The sequence below is a fragment of the Carassius gibelio genome, chromosome B3 (genome assembly GCF_023724105.1).
Source record: "Carassius gibelio isolate Cgi1373 ecotype wild population from Czech Republic chromosome B3, carGib1.2-hapl.c, whole genome shotgun sequence".
Lineage (NCBI taxonomy): Eukaryota > Metazoa > Chordata > Actinopteri > Cypriniformes > Cyprinidae > Carassius > Carassius gibelio.
In genome coordinates, this window is record NC_068398.1 from 47,373,279 (window position 1) to 47,392,752 (window position 19,474).

Sequence of the window (19,474 nt, forward strand, 5' to 3'; positions counted from 1 at the left end):
CACCAAATAAGTGAAAGTGAGATGAAGTCAAAAGCCGGGAAATTCATTGTTGAAATGAGGAAAGTCATTAATCAGCAACAGATCATCATGGATGAACTTAAGAAAACAAAAGACACAATTGCGAGAGGACTGGATCAAATTAGGGAACAAGTGTCTATTGGGCAACAAGTGTCTATTAGGGACCGAGTGCCTCTTGAAATTGCTCTGTTTGTGTTTCTTTTTGTTTTTCTTCTTCTTTTTTTTCTTTTTCTTCTTCTTCTGCAAAATTATAAACATTTTTGAGGGCCTAAACATGCTTGAAAACTCATGAAACTGCACACACCGGAAGTTTAAAAAACATATAGGTTTTAGAAGTAAGGAGGGAGAGGTGACGGAGCATTTGCACAGTCACATTGGTGAATCACTACATTTCTGCAGAACCTAAAATATCATGACAGTTTGACCACTGAAAAAGCATTTTCAAAAGCATTACTCTACAGTGTACAATCCTTACTATGCTTCGCTATAGGTTGTGCATCATCTGAAATCATGATCAAAAACTAAGCTTAATGTGGGAAGAACAACGGCCAGAAAACTTTTTTTTTTACCACACTCCCCTTGATTTATACACAGTTACTACTAAAACAGACACTGTCTATAATCAAAAACTAACTAGCTATATAATCTTTTTGTATTCTATCTGTTTTATTTTCATTTATTATACAATATACCTCTTCAACAAAAGCTGGAGAGTATTTTGGAGGCCTGTAAATAATAATAAACAGAATGAGTGGAGCACCTTTCAGCACAATCCCTAGATATTCCAAAGACAAGTACTGACCAAATGACACTTGCTTGCATTGATAGACATCTTTAAATAGAGCAGCTACACCTCCACCTCTCCTAACAGTCCTGCAAACACTCATGTAAGTGAAGTTAGGAGGGGCTGCTTCATTGAGGACTGTTGCACTGCAGCTGTCTTCTAGCCATGTTTCATTTAGAAACATAAAATCCAGATTGTTTGTGGTTATAAAGTCATTGATTAGAAATTATTTATTTTTTAGTGAGTGAATGTTTAACCCCTTTACGTGCAAACATCGCCGACGGCTTCGATATTTGACCAATATTTTGATAAAACATTGTTGCAGTGACAAATATTTAGTGATTTATGTCAGGAGTGCAAAATAATAAATCCGTATTATGCCACATTTTGAATAGAAATTCACCACTCACTCATATTCAGTCACGTCAGCAGCGGTTTATTTGTGTTCACATAGACTCACTGAACAGCGTCAATAAGGATTTATAGACAAAAGATGCATATCTGCGGAGATATATGGATATATTTACGGATGTTTACTTCATATTTCTTCAGACAGAATCGTAATTTCTATTCATTTTCCACGGATTTACGCGATCAGATGATAAACAGCCTCTCCCAGCGATCTGTGTGTGCGTGCAGTGGTCACAGCTCGTGCTGTGTGTGACTCAGACTCCGATTGGGCCTTTCCAATGTCAATCTTAGAGTTTCATATCTGGACACCGCCCCATCGTGTCACATGCTTCCTGCACACTTCCTGGTAGTTATCTGGCCAAAACAACACTGAAACACCTCTGTACACACAAAATATCCGAATAATAAACCCGCGATTACGATAGTAAAGCTTGGTATGAAAATTTTTTGAGATCTGGGGCGTTTTTATAAAAAAAAATTGAAAATGTACATCGGAAATGCTAACAGCATTGTGCAGCGATGGAAAAGGCTACAAATAACATATTTTTACAACAGTAAACGACCAAATTCCACCCCTGATCGCTAAAGGAAGTTATTATAAACACTCGATCGGGGTTTAAAGTGAGTTTTGAGTAAAAGTGTACTAATAATTTCATATATTGTCTGTTGTAGACTTTTGATAAATAAGGGCTAAATGCAAAGAGAGACTGAAGTGAGATCGCTGCTTTGTTGCTTTGTAAAGCCTGAAAAACCACAATAAAGGCTAATAAAGGTGGAATAAAAACAAAAGAATAATGTTAAAAGAATAATGTGGATAATGTGTCATACCTGGCGGAGGTGTGAAAGACTCGTTTGGTGAGAACAATGGAATAATGAATCAAACACACATGCAAAATAAACAGCAGTGTTTACATGTGAGATCTTACAGAGATGACAAGGGCCATAAATCAATCTGATTAGCCTTCTCTAAAAACACACATGACATGGCCTTAGAAAATATTTCATAAAATTCACAGTTTTACAGATTCGATTATGAAATTTATGAAGTTTTGGAAGACTTGTGGCCTTAGCTACACTGTGTTTTCAAACTCATTTCCTACATCAACAATTTTTAAAATACATTTAAAACATATGTTTTTAATATTTTTATTTTTGTTTTTACGTTTGAGCTTATATATCTCTATTATCATAACAGTCTGAGTGATTCTGATTCCTGAACAGTAAACTTTAAAGTGTCAGCTTTGTGAACAAAGATTGATTATGTATCTAGTCAGAAAGAATCATGAGCAGAAACCTTTTTATTTTGGGTATGTCATTTCGGTCTACATGCCAAAAAAGGGGGGTTACTAGTAAGGGGTTAAATCATAGGCTAAAGGTCCAGATTTCCTGGAATCACATTCTGCAAAGCTCTTGTTCTCTTAAAGGAAACAGTAGGTAACCACTGAAAGTGTTGTGATTATTTTCATTATCATAAATCCTGCTGTTAGTCCAAAGTCTCACAAAGATGACATCTCCAACCTCAAGGATCAAAACAACTCCATTTGAGGAGTTTACTTCGCGCTGTTCCTGACGACCATAGGCCATAACCATTTTCTCTCCATTCTTCATAATGGAGGCATATGATGGACTTGAAGGATTTCCATGACCAAAGACAGAGATTTTAAACCTGTACGCTCCTTTCAGTGGGGCTGTGAAAATTCCTGAATCAAATATCAAGAGATAAAGAAGTGATTCAGCTGTTTCCTGTGGGATTTTTTAATTACCAAGTACAGTGTAATAATAGTTTTGAATCACAACAGATCATTGAATTCTCTTTTTCACATTACACAACTGCGGAGAGCTTTGAGCATTACTATTCCATTTCAATGATAATTACCTGTAGTTGGGTTGTAGGCATTCCCGATGTTTGTGAAGACCTTCCTGTAGGTAAGTGTGATTTCAGTGGTAAAAGGACCAATATATCCACTGCCAGACTGCATCAGTGCAGCTGAAAACGCTATCTCTCGGTCTGTTATTTATAGACATAAGCAATATTTTGATATATTACTGTAGTACACCAAGAATATTTTAACAATATGCAAACACAGTTTTACCTCTATTTTCCTTTCGCAGCTCCTCCACTTGACTCTGAGTTAGGTTTGAAATCTCTGTGAACACAAGACTGTGTTAATTGGTGTTTATTATGCTTATTGTAATAGATAACACGTGCCAGACTGCATCAGTGCAGCTAGAAACACTTATCTCTCTGACTGTTATTAAAAAACAAAAGCTATATTGTGATCTAGTACTGTATTATACTGAGGATGAAAACTATGTATTTGACATCATCCTCTTTTCCTTTCTCATCTCCACTTCACTGAGTGAGATTTGAAATGTTTGTGAAAAACGTAAGATTGTATTAAATGCCATTTTCATTGCTATAGTAATAGATAACACAGAATACACTCAGTTTTACACTAAAATTGACACTATATGGTGTATCACATTGGTGTTTTACTCCGTGAGGATCACTGATAAAAGAGTGAATGTTTTGATGAGGTTACCATCATTTTTCTTGTTTAGCTCTTCTAGGATGAATGTCTGTTGCTCCTTCAGTTGCATCTCTAAGACTCTGATGTTGGCTTTCTGCTCTGTAACGGTGGCGGTCAGGTCTCTTAGTGCTGCGTGGATGTCAGACAAGCTCTCATGGCAGTATTGTTGGCTGTAAGCTGAAGCTTCATCTCTCTGAGGATCTGTTTGAAGTGGATTCTGTCTTCTGATCTCATTCTCACCGTGTCCTCCATCTACCTGCTGCTGTATCACAAACACAAAGGTTTCCAGGAGCAGCAGGATACATAACAAACCCTTCATTCTTCACTGATGTTCAGTTCAGCTCTTGCTCTGAAATCCCCACAAATCCTCATGCTCTTTTTATAGTGTCCTGGTTTTTGAATTTCATGCATAGTTTATAGTGCTTCAGATAAAAAAGTAGTTCATTGTTAATCATATTTAAAGGTATTTTCCGGGTTCAGTAGATGTTTATCACTATTTATGGCACAATGTAATTCACTGTTTGTGGCACAATGATTAACAATGGAAAATAACAGATATAGATGGTATACATGTGCAAAAATTACTAGGTTTACCAATTGTCTGAAAGAAAGAATGAAAGACAGACAAATAAACACTGAATGTAAGTTTACATAGACAAAATTACCAAGTTTACAAATATAATGTTGAAACTTTTCTATACTATAAACTACTACTGAAATATGTTTCAGTGTTTATAGCGAACTGTTGTGATTGATACTGAGATTTAAATCGAAATATGATTTGGCCTTTTTTTAGCAGTGAGTTCAGCTCACTAGTCAATGTTCAACATTTCACTGTATCAGTGCAGGCATTAACACCTCATATGTGAAGTCAAACCTGTATAACAATATAATGGATACTCATTCTACTTACCCAGTTTCATTCCTGTTACTACATAGTTTTTACTTTAAAAAAAAATGCACTATTCTTCAAATTAAGTTTAGTCCATTATTTGTCCCATACTTTAATATACTGCATCATAAAAAATTGATAAGCTTGAGGTTTGAGTTGCCTTTGAAAAAAAAAAGGATTTGCGTACTTTAGAAAAATAGACATTATGTAGATCATAGTAACTTTAATGATAAAATAATATTTTTTGACCATGAAACCAACACATTTTTTATGTAATTTATGCAATATTTCAAACCTTTAACCCACGCGAAAAAAAAAAATCAACCTGTTGCAATTTATTTTGATACTGTTGATGTGTATCATTAGTATGTAAAGTAGTATTCCCTCAAAATGAATATTTATGATCAGAATGTTTCTTGAACATCAAGTGATATTAAAATGATTTCAGAAGATCGTGTGACACTGAAGACTGCAGTAATGATGCTGAAAATACAGCTTTGACAAGTTCATAAATGATGTCACTGATTTTTTTTGGGGGGGGAACCCAAAATTACTTATTTTCAATATAAAATTGTGGCTGGATTGTGGCTATTTATTTTTTATTTTTTATTTTTTTACTTTTTATCACAGTCTTGGGCATGTCAAAGATTAGTAACACCATTTTTTTGTGCAGCATTAGATTTTTATTTGTTCTCCCTCATTTGTTGTTCCTGGCTGTTTTTGCCCCATTGACTTCCATTATAACCACATTTTTGGATTGCAAAGTCATGACACCATAAATGCATGCATTCTTGATGGCTGGTGGTTTTCCCTGTTGCGAAGAGGTAAAATTTGTAATTTTTATGGTTGATCACGAGGTGGGACCATTAACCCCTTTAGATAGGCCTGTGCAAAAAAGCTTAGTTTCTGATTGTATATGGAGCTAATAAATTATGTTCTCAGATATATTTTGATTCATTAAAAACACTTTTGAAAATTACAAATCCTGTCATAGTCCTTGTCCCCAGCTAAATTGGACCTACAGCTTTTATAGTTTTGCTAAAAACTGTTATTTAGGGAAAAACTCCAATAACAAGTTTAAGTTGTTATCATTCACATCAACTAATTAAAAGCATTAAAGGTCCCCTTATTCGTGATCCCATGTTTTAAACTTTAGTTAGTGTGTAATGTTGTTGTTAGAGTATAAATAATATCTGTAAAATTCTAAAGCTCAAAGTTCAATGCCAAGCGAGATATTTTATTTAACAGAATTCGCCTACAAAAATTACGTCACTAAAACAGTTTTTTAACTAACCTCCGCCCACATGAATTCACAAACAGGGGGTGTGGTCTTGTGCTCCGACGGAGAAGAAGGAAGAGCTGCTTTTGTGTTTGCCATGTCGTTGAAATGCTGTTATTTTCATCTCGGAGTCCAATCACCTTTGTTTGGGCTTCCCAGGGTGTGGCATTACACATCTTTGTACTGCCCCTTTGTTCATTTGACTCCTCCTTCCAACTAAAACATCTTAGGATTGGAGGACAGTACTAATTACGAGGAGTGTGTATATAGGGGGCACGTTCAAAGACTAAAAAGGGGAGTTTTCTTACTGACCAATTGCTCCGTGAAGGCAGTCTTTGACGGGTGAATGCTGGATCTCGGAGGGTGTTTCCGGAAGCTCGCGAAGAGGGGTTGGTGCTACGCTACCGGGTGGGTCTGTTGCTAACAGGCAATTCGCATGGCTGGCGAATTCTCACAGTTTTAAAAACAATCTGGAATTTTGCACCTCTCGAAATCTTTGATTTGGAGCTGGAGTGGAGAAGGAGCTAAAAGGGGTTGCCGCCGCCGAGGTTCCGAGGTCACTCACCCCCGTGCTTTTTATTTGGTCAGTTGGTCTCACTAACCACAGAACCACACACACACATTTATTTATTTCTTTTATTGTTTGTTCAATTTAGTTTCTATTGGTTATGGAAAATTGTGTTGTTTAATTATTTGAAAAGTGTCCATATTAATGATGTCATCAAATTAAAGTAAATCTAAATTGCCTATAATTTCTGTTATCTTTCTTTTGTACACGGATGGTTTTGTCAGTCCGGTGTGCTATCCGGAATGAACTAAATTAAAGTGTGACAGGCATATAGCATATACCTGTCTGGCGCCCGAACAATAACTGATTGTTTTTTTTTTTTTAATTCGAGGCTTTCGGCCTGAGAAACAGGTCAATGTGAGTGCTGCTGACGTCACAGGTTATGTGTGGCCTAGCGGTTACGACATTGCGTCGCCACCTGGGGACCCGAGTTCGGTTCCCACTAAAAATATATATATTTTTTTGTTTTGTTTGTTTTATTTTATGGTTATATTGTGGGGGACAAATCAACCACAGTTACTGAAATGGCGCCCAAACAGGGACTTGAACTAAACACCAACTGATTATAACCCTTTGATATTATGTGACTGAATTGTGAGAAATGTGCAGCATGTGAATATTTGAATCCATGAACTTTTGTCTGAATTTTTTTTTTTTTTTTTTGCACTGTGACTTTCTTGAAGGAACGGAGTATCTTGAAGGAACCGAGTAACTGAATCTTTGTGAAAAGAAAATTCATTTGATGTGTTATCTCTGTGCTTTTTGAGTGAAAATTAATATATTGTGGTGTGTTGAATAGCCTGACTGGACTGTGGTAACTTAAATTGAGAATTCGATTTCTATAAAACAGGATGTTTTGGATGTGTATTGTCTGATGTTGGAAAAAGTTGTAAATTGACTGTATAGAGAAACTTTTTTTTTTTTTTGCCCCTGTTGCCAAAAAACACATACACTGGCTCTGAATCTTTCATTTTTAATTTTTTCCCAACATTTCAAATAGTCCCACATATTACAAGACATGGCCACTTCCCCTTCCCCACCTTCCACCTATGTGGATATTGATGCCCCTGATGTCCCTAGTATTTCCACTCCAATTTGGCCACCTCCTGTACAAACTCATTCAGGCCTTCTTTCACGTAACCCAACCATGTATAACATTTCCACTCCACATAGTTTCGTTTTCACTGGAACCCCGGTGAATGTGTCCGCCCCTGCTCTTGCTCCAGTGCAACCTCTTCCATGGGCCTCATCATATGACAGCATGCAACTGTGTACATCTGGTGATGTTACATCTCCTTCAATGGGTCAGCATGATTTGCCAGGAAATCTTCCAACCCCTGGTAGGGCAATTCAACAAATTAATGCTCATGTTCATGATAATTGGAACAATCTAATGGAATTCATGAAAGGACAGGAGAAAACTGTAAAAGAGCTTACCCAGGTACTGAAAACCGCATCTTCTCACCATGAAAATCAGATTACTGATCTTGCAGCTAAGGTGGAGACCAACAATCAACAGGTTGTCACACTAATGACTGCAGGTAAACAACAAGAGGAAGCTGAGACCGACCAAATGGTTAAGGCTGTGCAACTGATGATGTCAAAGGAGATTCAAAAAATGGAACTGTCCCTTACTTCTGTAGTCCGGGATAAGGTAGAAGAGCTACGTGTGGAGATCCAACAAGATATTAAAGCTATGCAACGTGCACTTCAGGGTAGCCTTGATCAGGTAACCACCAATCTTCAGCAATGTGAAACACAAATTCACAAATGTCGTACTGGTGTAGCTGAGCTGCAACATGATGTTCAAGTCTTAAAGGAAGACAAGGCTAAAGTGCAAACAGAAAAAAACACTCACGTTTCTATTTTTCCCCCAACAGAGATTGTTTCAACACCTTTCAAAAGTGACCATATTAAATTAACATTTCCCACTTTTGGGCGTCCTACTGATGATGCTGACCCCCTGTTGTACTTGACCAAGTGTCAAGATTTTCTGGCTCTACATCCTTTAAATGATGCAGATCTCCTGGCTACCTTCCGCACAGTGTTGCATGGCACTGCACACGACTGGTGGGAAGTAAGTCGCTTCCATATAAACACTTGGAAGGAGTTTGAGTCTGCATTTCTCTCTGCTTTTTTGTCGGAGGACTATGAGGATGAGCTGGCTGAACGTGTTCGCACTAGAGTTCAAGGGGAGAAAGAATCAGTAAGAGACTTTGCATTTACTTATCGAGCATTGTGTAAAAGATGGAAAGCCACCTTAACAGAAAACGAGATTGTCAAAATGATCCTAAAAAATATCAAGCCTTACCTTGCAAGTCAGTTACGCAGTCGTGTGAACACTGTCGAAGATTTGGTAAGACTTGGACACCAATTGGAAAAAGACCATGAAGAACAGCTTCGGTATGAAGGTCGTATGGGCTTTAAACAACAAGCCAATTCACAAAAACAATTATCCAACCGATCTGCTGAGAAACCGCTTGTTCAGTGTTGGAGATGTAATGGACCGCATCCTCCAGGAAACTGTCCAAAGTATGTACATCCTCCTTCTCCGCAGTCTTCTGGTCAACATCAACAACATTTCACCCATGGAAAGTATTCTCACCACTCTGCAAAGTCAGGAGGCCGACCATCCAATAACACTGTAGCAGCCTCTGAAATACCACAGGCACAAGCAGAAACTCAGAAGATTCCAAGATCAAATGCATTCATGACCATATCTCAACAATTAGTAGTTCCAATTAGCATTGGATCTTGGTCTGGGAAAGCGATCATGGATACTGGAGCAAGTTACACGTTAATTTATGAGAATCTTATGGAGCAAATTGCAAACCCTCTTCATCTCCAACCTTGGTCCTGTGGTCCTCTTTACTTAGCTAATGGCAAAGCTGAGGGTCCTTTAGGATGGATAAACATTAATGTTCATCTGCACAAAAAATCCATCACAGTACCTGCTGTGGTTCTCCCTTCTCAAGCTCTTGCTTATGCCATCATCTTGGGATTGGACTTCATTTTTTTCAGTGGCTTGCAAATTAATGTCAGTGAACAAAAATATTATTTTCAGTCAGACCCTTCTGAAGAACATCCATTCCAACCTGGAAATGCTAGTGAACCACTGGTGAACTCACCACCAATGAAGGAAAAGAAAAGAACTAGCAAAGGCAAACTAAACCTAACCTTGTTAAGTGCTGTTCCTCCTCCCTTAACCATGTTACAAACTGACAGTGTGGATGATGCAACCTTAATTAGAGATGCTGTAAGTAAAGCACATCTACCTATGGGTGGAAAACAACAGCTACTTCAGATATTAGAAAGCAACCCACAAGTATGTACTCACCAAACTGGGCGAACGGATGTCCTACAACATTACATCTATACTACCTGCCAGGTTCCTATCAAACAACGGCCATATCGGTTATCCCCTGTCAAGCAACAAGCAATGGAGGAACAATTGTAAGTAATGTTGAAAGAGGGGATTGTGGAGCCATCACATTCTGCTTGGGCCTCACCTGTAGTTCTGGTTCCAAAGAAAAATGGAAAGTTAAGATTCTGTGTAGACTACCGTAAAGTGAATGGAATTACTGAAAATGACGCTTACCCTCTTCCGAACATCACTGAGATCCTAGAATCACTCTCCGGGGCATCCATTTTCTCCACTCTAGACCTTAACTGTGGATATTGGCAAGTGATGATGGACCCTGATAGTAAAGCCAAGACAGCTTTTATCATGTCTGCAGGTCTGTATCATTTCAATGTCATGCCTTTCGGGTTAAAAAATGCCCCTGCTACCTTCCAGAGGCTGATGGAGACAGTCCTGGGGGAGCTAAGAAAGAAAATATGCTTTGTCTATACTGACGCCATTATCATTTATTCTTCGTCAGTAGTTCAACACTTTTATGACCTGAAAACTGTTCTCCACAGGCTGGAAACTGCCGGTCTCACTATTAACTTGAAAAAGTGAAATTTTTTCCTTCCAAAAATCACCTTTCTAGGACACGTGGTGAGCAATAAGGGCATCACAGCTGATCCAAGTAAAGTTGAAGCCATTTGTGCCTTTCCTGCTCCCAACACCTTGAAGGAAGTTCAGAGGTTCTTGGGATTAGCCGGTTGGTACCACCGGTTTGTGCCAAATTTTTCTAAAATTGCTGAGCCCCTCAATTCCCTGAAAAAAAAGGGACAGGTGTTTAAATGGACAAAACAGTGTCAGCAAGCGTTTGACCAGTTAAAAGCATGCCTTACCTCGCCCCCCATTCTCGGCCACCCTGATCTGCAAGTCCTGTTCATTGTTTACACAGATGCCAGTGATACTGGACTGGGTGCCATTCTCTCGCAGAGAAAAGAACTAGGTAGGGAGGAGGTTATTGCATATGCCAGTCGAACATTAACTGGAGCAGAGATCAACTACACGGCAACAGAAAAAGAGTGTCTGGCAGTTATATGGGCCTTAGAGAAGTGGCAACATTACCTGGAATACAAGCTTTTCACGGTTGTCACAGACCATTCCGCTCTACAATGGGTCATGGGATCCACTAAAACCAACAGCCGCCTCATCCGATGGGTCTTAAGATTGCAAAAATTCAACTTTGTCATTGAATACCGTAAAGGGAAATTAAACGTCGCCCCTGATGCTCTGTCCAAGTCATCAGTCACAGCAAAGACTCCTATCACAGCACTTTACACCAAGCAACAGACGGATCAACTTTCAGAGCCTCCAGTGACCGATATTGTTCCGTGGGAAGAACAGCATAAAGACTGTGAAGTAATAAAGTTGTTACAAGCAGTAGCAGAAGAACAAAGCCCTCAAACAGACCAATACGAAGTGGTAGAAGACAAGCTGTATCACAAATCTCACCTGAAAAATGATCAAATACACTACAGAGTGTATGTTCCCAGCAGTCTCCTGCAACATTATCATTCACACCCCCTGAGTGGTGATAGAGGAATTTATAAGACCTATAAACGACTCCAGGAAGTAACGTTTTGGCCAGGGATGTGGACGGATGTGAAACATCATGTCAAGGAATGTGTGAAATGCCAAACCCTTCGACATGATACCCAGAAACCTGCAGGGAAACTCCAAGTAGTTACCACCACTAAACCAAACCAAATGCTGGGAGTTGATATTATGGGCCCACTACCCTGGAGTACACAGCAAAATGAGTACTTACTGGTTTTTGTGGATTATTACTCACGATGGGTTGAGTTCTTCCCCATGCATAACGCCACCGCTCAAAATATTGCAACAGAAAAGAAATCTTAACTCGTTGGGGAGTCCCAGACTTCATTCTCTCTGATAGAGGCACCCAGTTTGTCTCATCTGTGTTCAGAGAAGTATGTGAAAAATGGAGGGTAACACCGAAGTTAACTACAGCATATAAAGTGTAGTGAAGTGACATTCAGCCAAGTATGGTGACCCATACTCAGAATTTGTGCTCTGCATTTAACCCATCCGAAATATGCGCGCGCGCGCACACACACACACACACACACACACACCCAGAGCAGTGGGCAGCCATTTATGCTGCAGCTGCCCGGGGAGCAGTTGGGGGTTCGATGCCTTGCTCAAGGGCACCTAAGTCGTGGTATTGAAGGTGGAGAGAACTGTACATGCACTTCCCCCACCCACAATTCCGTCCGGCTCGAGACTAGAACCCACAACCCTTCGATTGGGAGTCCAACCCTCTAACCATTAGGCCACGACTTCCCCCTCAAACAAACATGAACAGAACGAGTAAACAGAACTCTTAAGAGTATGATTGCATCATATGTGGATGAAAACCACACGAAATGGGACCAGTTCTTACCAGAAATGAGATTCGCCATTAATTCTGCAATTCAGGAAATCATTGGATTAACTCCTGCAGAATTGCAGCTTGGAAGGAAACTGGAAGGGCCTATGGACAAAATGCTACATGGTCCAAATCTCACACCTGACACCACCTCCTATGACGTTGTTTCTCACATACAACATCTGCAATCTCAAGTTAAAGAGAGTATCAGAAAAGCCCAACATCGACAACTTCGGAACTATAACAAAAGAAGACGAGACAGCACTTTCAAGATCAAAGACCGGGTATGGCTGCGAAATTTTCCACAATCTAGTGCACAACACAAGTTTAGTGCCAAATTGGCACCCAAATGGAAAGGGCCTTACCGGGTTCTGAAGTCACTGGGACCTTTAAATTATCGCATAGCGTTGGAGACCACTGGAGAAGATGTGCGCACAGCACATGTGTGCAATCTTAAAATGTGTTTTCCCACAGCTGAGCAGTTGGAGGACCAAGCAAAGAAAAGACTACAAGACATCTTTCAAGAAACCTCAGATGAGGAGGAATTTTTAGGATTTTGATTCTTCTTCCATAACAACCATGGGTTGTTTCATCCTGGGGGGGGAGAATGTGGCATTACACATCTTTGTACTGCCCCTTTGTTCATTTGACTCCTCCTTCCAACTAAAACATCTTAGGATTGGAGGACAGTACTAATTACAAGGAGTGTGTATATAGGGGGCACGTTCAAAGACTAAAAAGGGGAGTTTTCTTACTGACCAATTGCTCCGTGGAGGCAGTCTTTGACGGGTGAATGCTGGATCTCGGAGGGTGTTTCCGGATGCTCGCGAAGAGGGGTTGGTGCTACGCTACCGGGTGGGTCTGTTGCTAACAGGCAATTCTTTGATTTGGAGCTGGAGTGGAGAAGGAGCTAAAATGGGCTGCCGCCACCGAGGTTCCGAGGTCACTCACCCCTGTGCTGTTTATTTGGTCAGTTGCTCTCACTAACCACACACACACACACACACACACACACACACACAAACACGCACACACACACACACACACACACATTTCATTTTCAAATCTTTAAAAAGTCTTTTTTATTTCTTTTCTTGTTTGTTCGATTTAGTTTCTATTGGTTATGGAAAACTTTGTTGTTTAATTATTTGAAAAGTGTCCATATTAATGATGTCATCAAATTAAAGTAAATCTAAATTGCCTATAATTTCTGTTCTCTTTCTTTTGTACACGGATGGTTTTGTCAGTCCGGTGTGCTATCCGGAATGAACTAAATTAAAGTGTAACAGGCATATAGCATATACCTGTCTGGCGCCCGAACAATAACTGATTGTTTTTTTTTTTTTCTAATTCGAGGCTTTCGGCCTGAGGAACAGGTCAATGTGAGTGCTGCTGACGTCACAGGTTATGTGTGGCCTAGCGGTTACGACATTGCGTCGCCACCTGGGGGACTCGAGTTCGGTTCCCACTAAAAAATTTGTTTTTGTTTGTTTTATTTTATGGTTATATTGTGGGGGACAAATCAACCACCGTTACAAGGGACACTGTACTTGGAGATTAAAACTATGTGCAGCACATTTTGCTGAGGACAACTTCTTCAATCTCAATCAGTTTAATGCCGGATTCGCACAAAGATTATTCTTGAAAGATGGAGCAGTTCCCTCTTTGTCTGGAGAAGTCATTGTTTATGGACCACAACCGTTAAGTGTATTTTATTAAAATTGGTTCGTTTAACAGTTTCTGTAACTTATTACACAAAGGGCAACACTGTTTAACTTTGTTAACTAGATGTTAGGGCTGTGCAAAAAAACGAATGCGATTTTCATGCGCATCTCGTCAGTAAAAACGCTCCTGTGATTCTAAGTACATCTCCAGCACCTGCGTTCCAGACCAATCACATTACCAGGAGGGCCGTGTGCACTCAGCTGATGTCGAATCACAACACAGGAACCGCTGGCCCAATCAGAACCCATTACGTATTTCTGAAGGAGGGACTTTATAGAACAAGGAAGTCATCAGCCCGTTTTTGTGACAGTGAAAACAGCGGTATACAGATAGGTGAATTGTGTGAAAAATACTATTTTTTCACACGCGAAACATGAACACGTTATATTGTACACTGTAAACACAATCAAAGCTTAAAAAAAGCACGAAAAATGGGACCTTTAAATTATACATAAATTCTACAAATAAATACTATTTTAGAACTGTCTACATGTTTTCAGTCAGTCCAGCCACGTTTACATAAAACTTTACGCTTTTAAAGGTATGACTTAGTGGAAGTGACATCATTTGACTGAGGTGAAGCTGACACTGATCAAGGGTGAGTTCTGTCATTGAATTGTATAATTTTAAGCTTGTTTTTTTTATGTTTTTTTGAGGAGGACGAGTTATAAAGTGTCAGGCCCTGTCATTGTAAAACAGCCCAGAAAATAATGAAAATGTTTTAAATCCAAAAATCTAAAAACAAGATACTAAAATTCCTTATTGCATGTAAACAGTTTTTATGCTAGCAGACTGAGTAATGGCTGACCGTCAGGCCCTGTCACATTCCTGTGTGACAGGGCCTGACAGTCCTGTGACACAGCCATACAAATGAATGTCATTGTTGTTTTTTTTATTACCTTTTATTGCATATAATATGTATTTAATGCATGCCATAGTAAAACATTATTTGAATAAATAGACATTGCACCATCAACAATTTCATCAACAATTTTTTTACATTTTGTTCCTCTTTTACCTAGGCCTATTTAACACTGCTTTTACCTAGACCTATGTAGCACTACACTTTGTATATTAATGATATTTCAATACATATATAAATATACCTGTCATCTGTAAAAGCTTTGAGTAATGATTAATGTAATTATTCCAATTCATACAGGATGCATTTAGATGGATCCAATTAGTGCAGCTGAGAGACAAAGGCAATGTAGGGGCACGACTAAATGCAGACCCTGAGAGAAAGGAAAAACAGCTTCAGAAAGAAAGGGAGAGATGAAGGCAGAAAAAATAAAAGGAAAAGTATTCATGAGTTGAATGAGCGAGACCAAAGACATAGGCCCAAATAATGGAGAGAGCAAAAGAAAAATTCCAGGCTTAAGAGAAATGCAGCAGTTCCAGGGCCTTCAATGTTAGAAAGGGCTACTGTCACAGTACCACTTCAAATTAGATTTTGGTAATATCAGGGTGATACCATGGTAATATCTACATTATTACCTAGGAAATTAAATGCAAATTTCCGGTATTACCATTTAATTTCCTAACGAATGATGAAGATATTAACATAGTATTACCTTGTAATTATTGAGCCGCAATATGATGTGGTACCACAGTTACTTTGCTTTGTGCTTTTCAGTTAAATGTCTATACATTTGCTGTATTACAGTAAACGTTCTTAATATATTATGAAGTTATATTTCCATATGACTACACAGTAACTGAATAGAGTAGTGTAACCTTTTAATGACTGTTAAATGGTTGTGTGACAGTATGTGTGATATATGTTACAGGCAAAAGAGAGAGGGGCGAAAGCATTCAAAGAAAGAGAGGAAGAAGCTCCAGGACAAAGTGAAAGAGCCACAAAAGGCCTTAGCAGCTGAAAAAAGTTTAAAAGAGCGCTATAAAAAAAAGGTTCCAATGGTTGCTGACGAGATCAGGGTCTCCAGTAATAAAAGTGAGACATGTGAGGCCAAGAAACACTCCCAAATGCAAGGAAAGCCCTGTACCAGGTAATACTAATACTATTAAGCAGGTAATAGTCAGGAAAGAAGACTGATCATTAACCTGGTGACAGGGAACATTATGAAGAAATACAGGCTATATAAATATGCCCAAAGTATCCTTGGCTTTACCCAAAGGTGATGGAAATCAGTGGGAGGGAATCCATATTCTTTCTCAAGAAAGAAATGTGTCCGCATGGAATTTATGCATTTAGCAGATGCTTTTATCCAAAGCGACTTACATTGCATTCAGTCTAACAATTTTCTCCCAACATGTGTTCCTTGGGATTCGAACCCCCAACTTTGCGCTTGCTAATGCAATGCTCTACCACTTGAGCTACAGGAACACTATGCATAGAAGAGGCTTTCAAAAGCAATGTAAAAGCCTTTTACACCAGAGACGACGTGAGCCATGTGACAAAGGGGAAAAAGCAGACCATAACACAAGCCAAGTTCAGGCTGCAAAAGAGCTTCCTTGTGGACACCCTGAAATACCTGCACAAAAAATACTTGGCAGAGAATCCAAGGAAATCAGTTTCCTAATCTCTGTTTGGCAGACTTCGGCCCTACTGGACGCTTTCTGATAGGGAAACATGCTTGTTTAAATTGCATGAGAACTTGGGCTTTGTTACTTAAAAGCTTTTCAGCATGAAGTTGCTCAACACCCCTGAACTGGAAACGCAGGAGTTCACCTTGCTCAGGGAGTATGAAGTCTCCACCCAGATGGCATACATGCAGTGGGTCACAGAGAACACAAAAAGACAAACAAATTGCAACACTGAAACAACTTTCAAGAAGACAGTCAAAAAGAAGGTTGAGACCATGCTAGATAACTTCATCAAGCTTTTCAACAACATGCTTCTGAAATTCAAACACCATGCATTCAACATCCGACAACAGTACAGATACAGCAGGGAACTGAAAAGGAACATGGCTGAGAATTAATGTTTCATACATGTGGACTTGTCTGAAAATTATATATGTAAATATGCATTTGAGATCCAGGCAGTGCACTTTGGAGCATCCCATGAGCAAGCAACGCTGCAGACTGGAGTTTTATATGTCCAAGCTGGGAACATCTAAGCCCCATTCTGTCCTATGTCAAGAACCTCTTACCTGCTGTCAAAGTAGTCCATTTCCTCAGCTATGGACCTTGCATACAGTACCGCCAAAAGAGGAACTTTTACCTCTTCACCTCCCTCCTCCACAAAAAGGGATTCCAAGCTGGGATTTTGAATTTCTTTGAGGCCAGCCATGGTAAAGTGGTGCCAGATGGGGTTTGAGGTGTTATGAAGAGGAATGCCGATCGGTTGGTGAGCTACAGCTGCAATATTCACAATGCAGTGGATCTATTTGAGGCCTTGGTGCACATAGGCACCACTCGTAAACTGTTCTATTTAAGTGAAGAATCCATTGACAGGGCAATGAAGAACATGCCAGAAGGCATGTCCCATCAACAATGAGAATAAACCAGGTTGTTACTACACTCCTGGGCATATGTTGTACCTGGACGTGAGATGCATGTGCACTGTAGACAAGATTCAACAGTGCACATGTTATAACATAAAGGCATTCAGCTTCAACACACCAAGCACACCAATGACAGAAGTGAGCGAATGGGGTTGAGAAATCACTCAAAAGTGGTGCGTCATAAAATATGATGGGGACATCTACTCAGGCATCATCACAGCCATTGATGAGGTTCAGGTACGAGTGAGATGCATGCACCGTGTGGGAGTTAACTGATACTTCTGATCCACCAGAGAAGACATAATCCGGTATATGTTCGATGATGTCATTTGTTTCATTCCACCTCCTCAACCTGTAACCACCCGTCACCATGAGATGCAAAAAGATATTTGGGCAAAGCTTGTGAGGGCAAACAGTATAAGGATTAGAAAATAATTATCTTGAATATCATGTTATTGTTCTGGTTATTTACATTACATTTACATTTATTCATTTAGCAGACGCTTTTATCCAAAGCGACTTACAGATGAACAATGATTTACAATCAAAAACAACAAAAAGAGCAATGATATACAAGTGCTATTACAAGTCTCAGTTAGGTTAACTGTTCTAAATAATATAATAAAAAGAAAACCAATAGAATAAAAAAGAATAGAGCAAGCTAGTGTTAGAGGTCTTTACACACACACATACAATTGCATAATAAATGCAGAACAAAGATAAAAGGGGTGAGACCTAACACACACACACACACACACACACACAAAAAGGTGTTAGGTTTGTCCATGGGCCAATGGTAAAAAAATGGATAAGCAGTGCACAACTGCAAAAGAGCCATATGTGCTGTTCACACTGTGCACTTGTGCCAGATGTGCTTGGATTGATTTCTTCTAAATTCTAAAGTTAATTATTTATTTTCACATTTGGTTCATTAGAATAAATGATATGCAACTACAATCTGACTCTTAAGCCTTGTCCTTTAGGTGTTTCTTATGTGGCATTTTTCCATCACATTTCTGTGGTATTTTGTAAAAACAGACATTTCAAAACACATCAAAAACAAAAAAGAATATTTATTTTATTATGTCTTTTATAATGTTTATACATATATAAATTCTCAAAATGAATCACAAAAGTTATGATATAAGCAGTTGGCCACTTCCAGTATAATGAATGGATCTCTATCGCCCTCTGCTGAGTATCTATGGACAAAAACCATTTCTTTCTTAAACTAGGTTTTTCTTTAACCAACAGATGGCAGAAATCTACACCTAACACTTAGATCAATATCCAGAAGCATCTTATATTTAATTTAGATAATCATTTAAGTATTTTTTCATAAAAAAAATAATATTTCACATGCAAGCTAATGGTATAGTTGAGGAATTGTGTGGTAAATAGGTCCCAAAGTACTTTGTATCTCCAAAAACGCAGCATTACTATGTAGATGAGAAAAAAAAATGTTTATTATTAAAAATGTATGGTTTTTTTTAACAATCACTCTATAAACTTTGGGGTCATATGCAGTAGCCCCTCACTGCAGAACACAAGATCCAGGGGGCGGAGTTAGATCCAGGTCCAGGGGGCGGAGTTGGATCTCGTCCCACTGCATTTAGATTAGACATATGGCAGATTAATGTCATACTTATTCGCGTCATACTTACCATTGTTTCCGCATCGAGTCATAAGTTATTCTTTTGACGGAAAAACAAACTTGCTAAAACATTTTTTTTTAAATAACACTTTAAATGCTTAGTTTCAAACACTGTAGTCAGGCGCACATAATTATGGGCAATAACCAAATATTTGTATATTTTCATATGGATGAACGTTTGTATTAATTTCAAAACATTAGAACTACCTAAATAAGAAATAAAATCTTACATTTCACAATGCCTGAAATGCCCGTAGTTTCTTGTTACAAGTAAGAATAAAAACAAGTGTTTTTTGATTGGCTAAATCTTTACCCCTCTCAGTAGTCCACTTCGACTTCAAATTAATACGTAG

At 38.8% G+C, this 19,474-nt stretch overlaps 1 protein-coding gene across 1 annotated transcript; it reads right to left on the minus strand.

Moving 5' to 3' along the window:
* Positions 1–2,118: 2,118 nt before the first annotated feature.
* On the minus strand, positions 2,119–4,098 carry LOC127952324 (uncharacterized). The gene is made up of 4 exons (XM_052550725.1): positions 3,757–4,098; positions 3,307–3,360; positions 3,090–3,221; positions 2,119–2,913 (listed from the first exon to the last, which is right to left on the minus strand). The coding sequence occupies exons 1-4, from the start codon at positions 4,061–4,063 to the stop codon at positions 2,606–2,608; spliced, it is 801 nt and encodes a 266-aa protein (XP_052406685.1). The 5' UTR covers positions 4,064–4,098; the 3' UTR covers positions 2,119–2,605.
* Positions 4,099–19,474: the final 15,376 nt, after the last annotated feature.

Bases quoted from the DNA above. Each gene is read 5' to 3' on its own strand.
- LOC127952324 (XM_052550725.1), bottom strand. From the start codon at position 4,063: ATGAAGGGTTTGTTATGTATCCTGCTGCTCCTGGAAACCTTTGTGTTT. The intron at 3,361-3,756 runs GTAACCTCATCA...TTGTGTTCACAG, and splicing joins GCTAAACAAGAAAAATGATG to AGATTTCAAACCTAACTCAG. The intron at 3,222-3,306 runs GTAAAACTGTGT...TATAAATAACAG, and splicing joins GCTGCGAAAGGAAAATAGAG to ACCGAGAGATAGCGTTTTCA.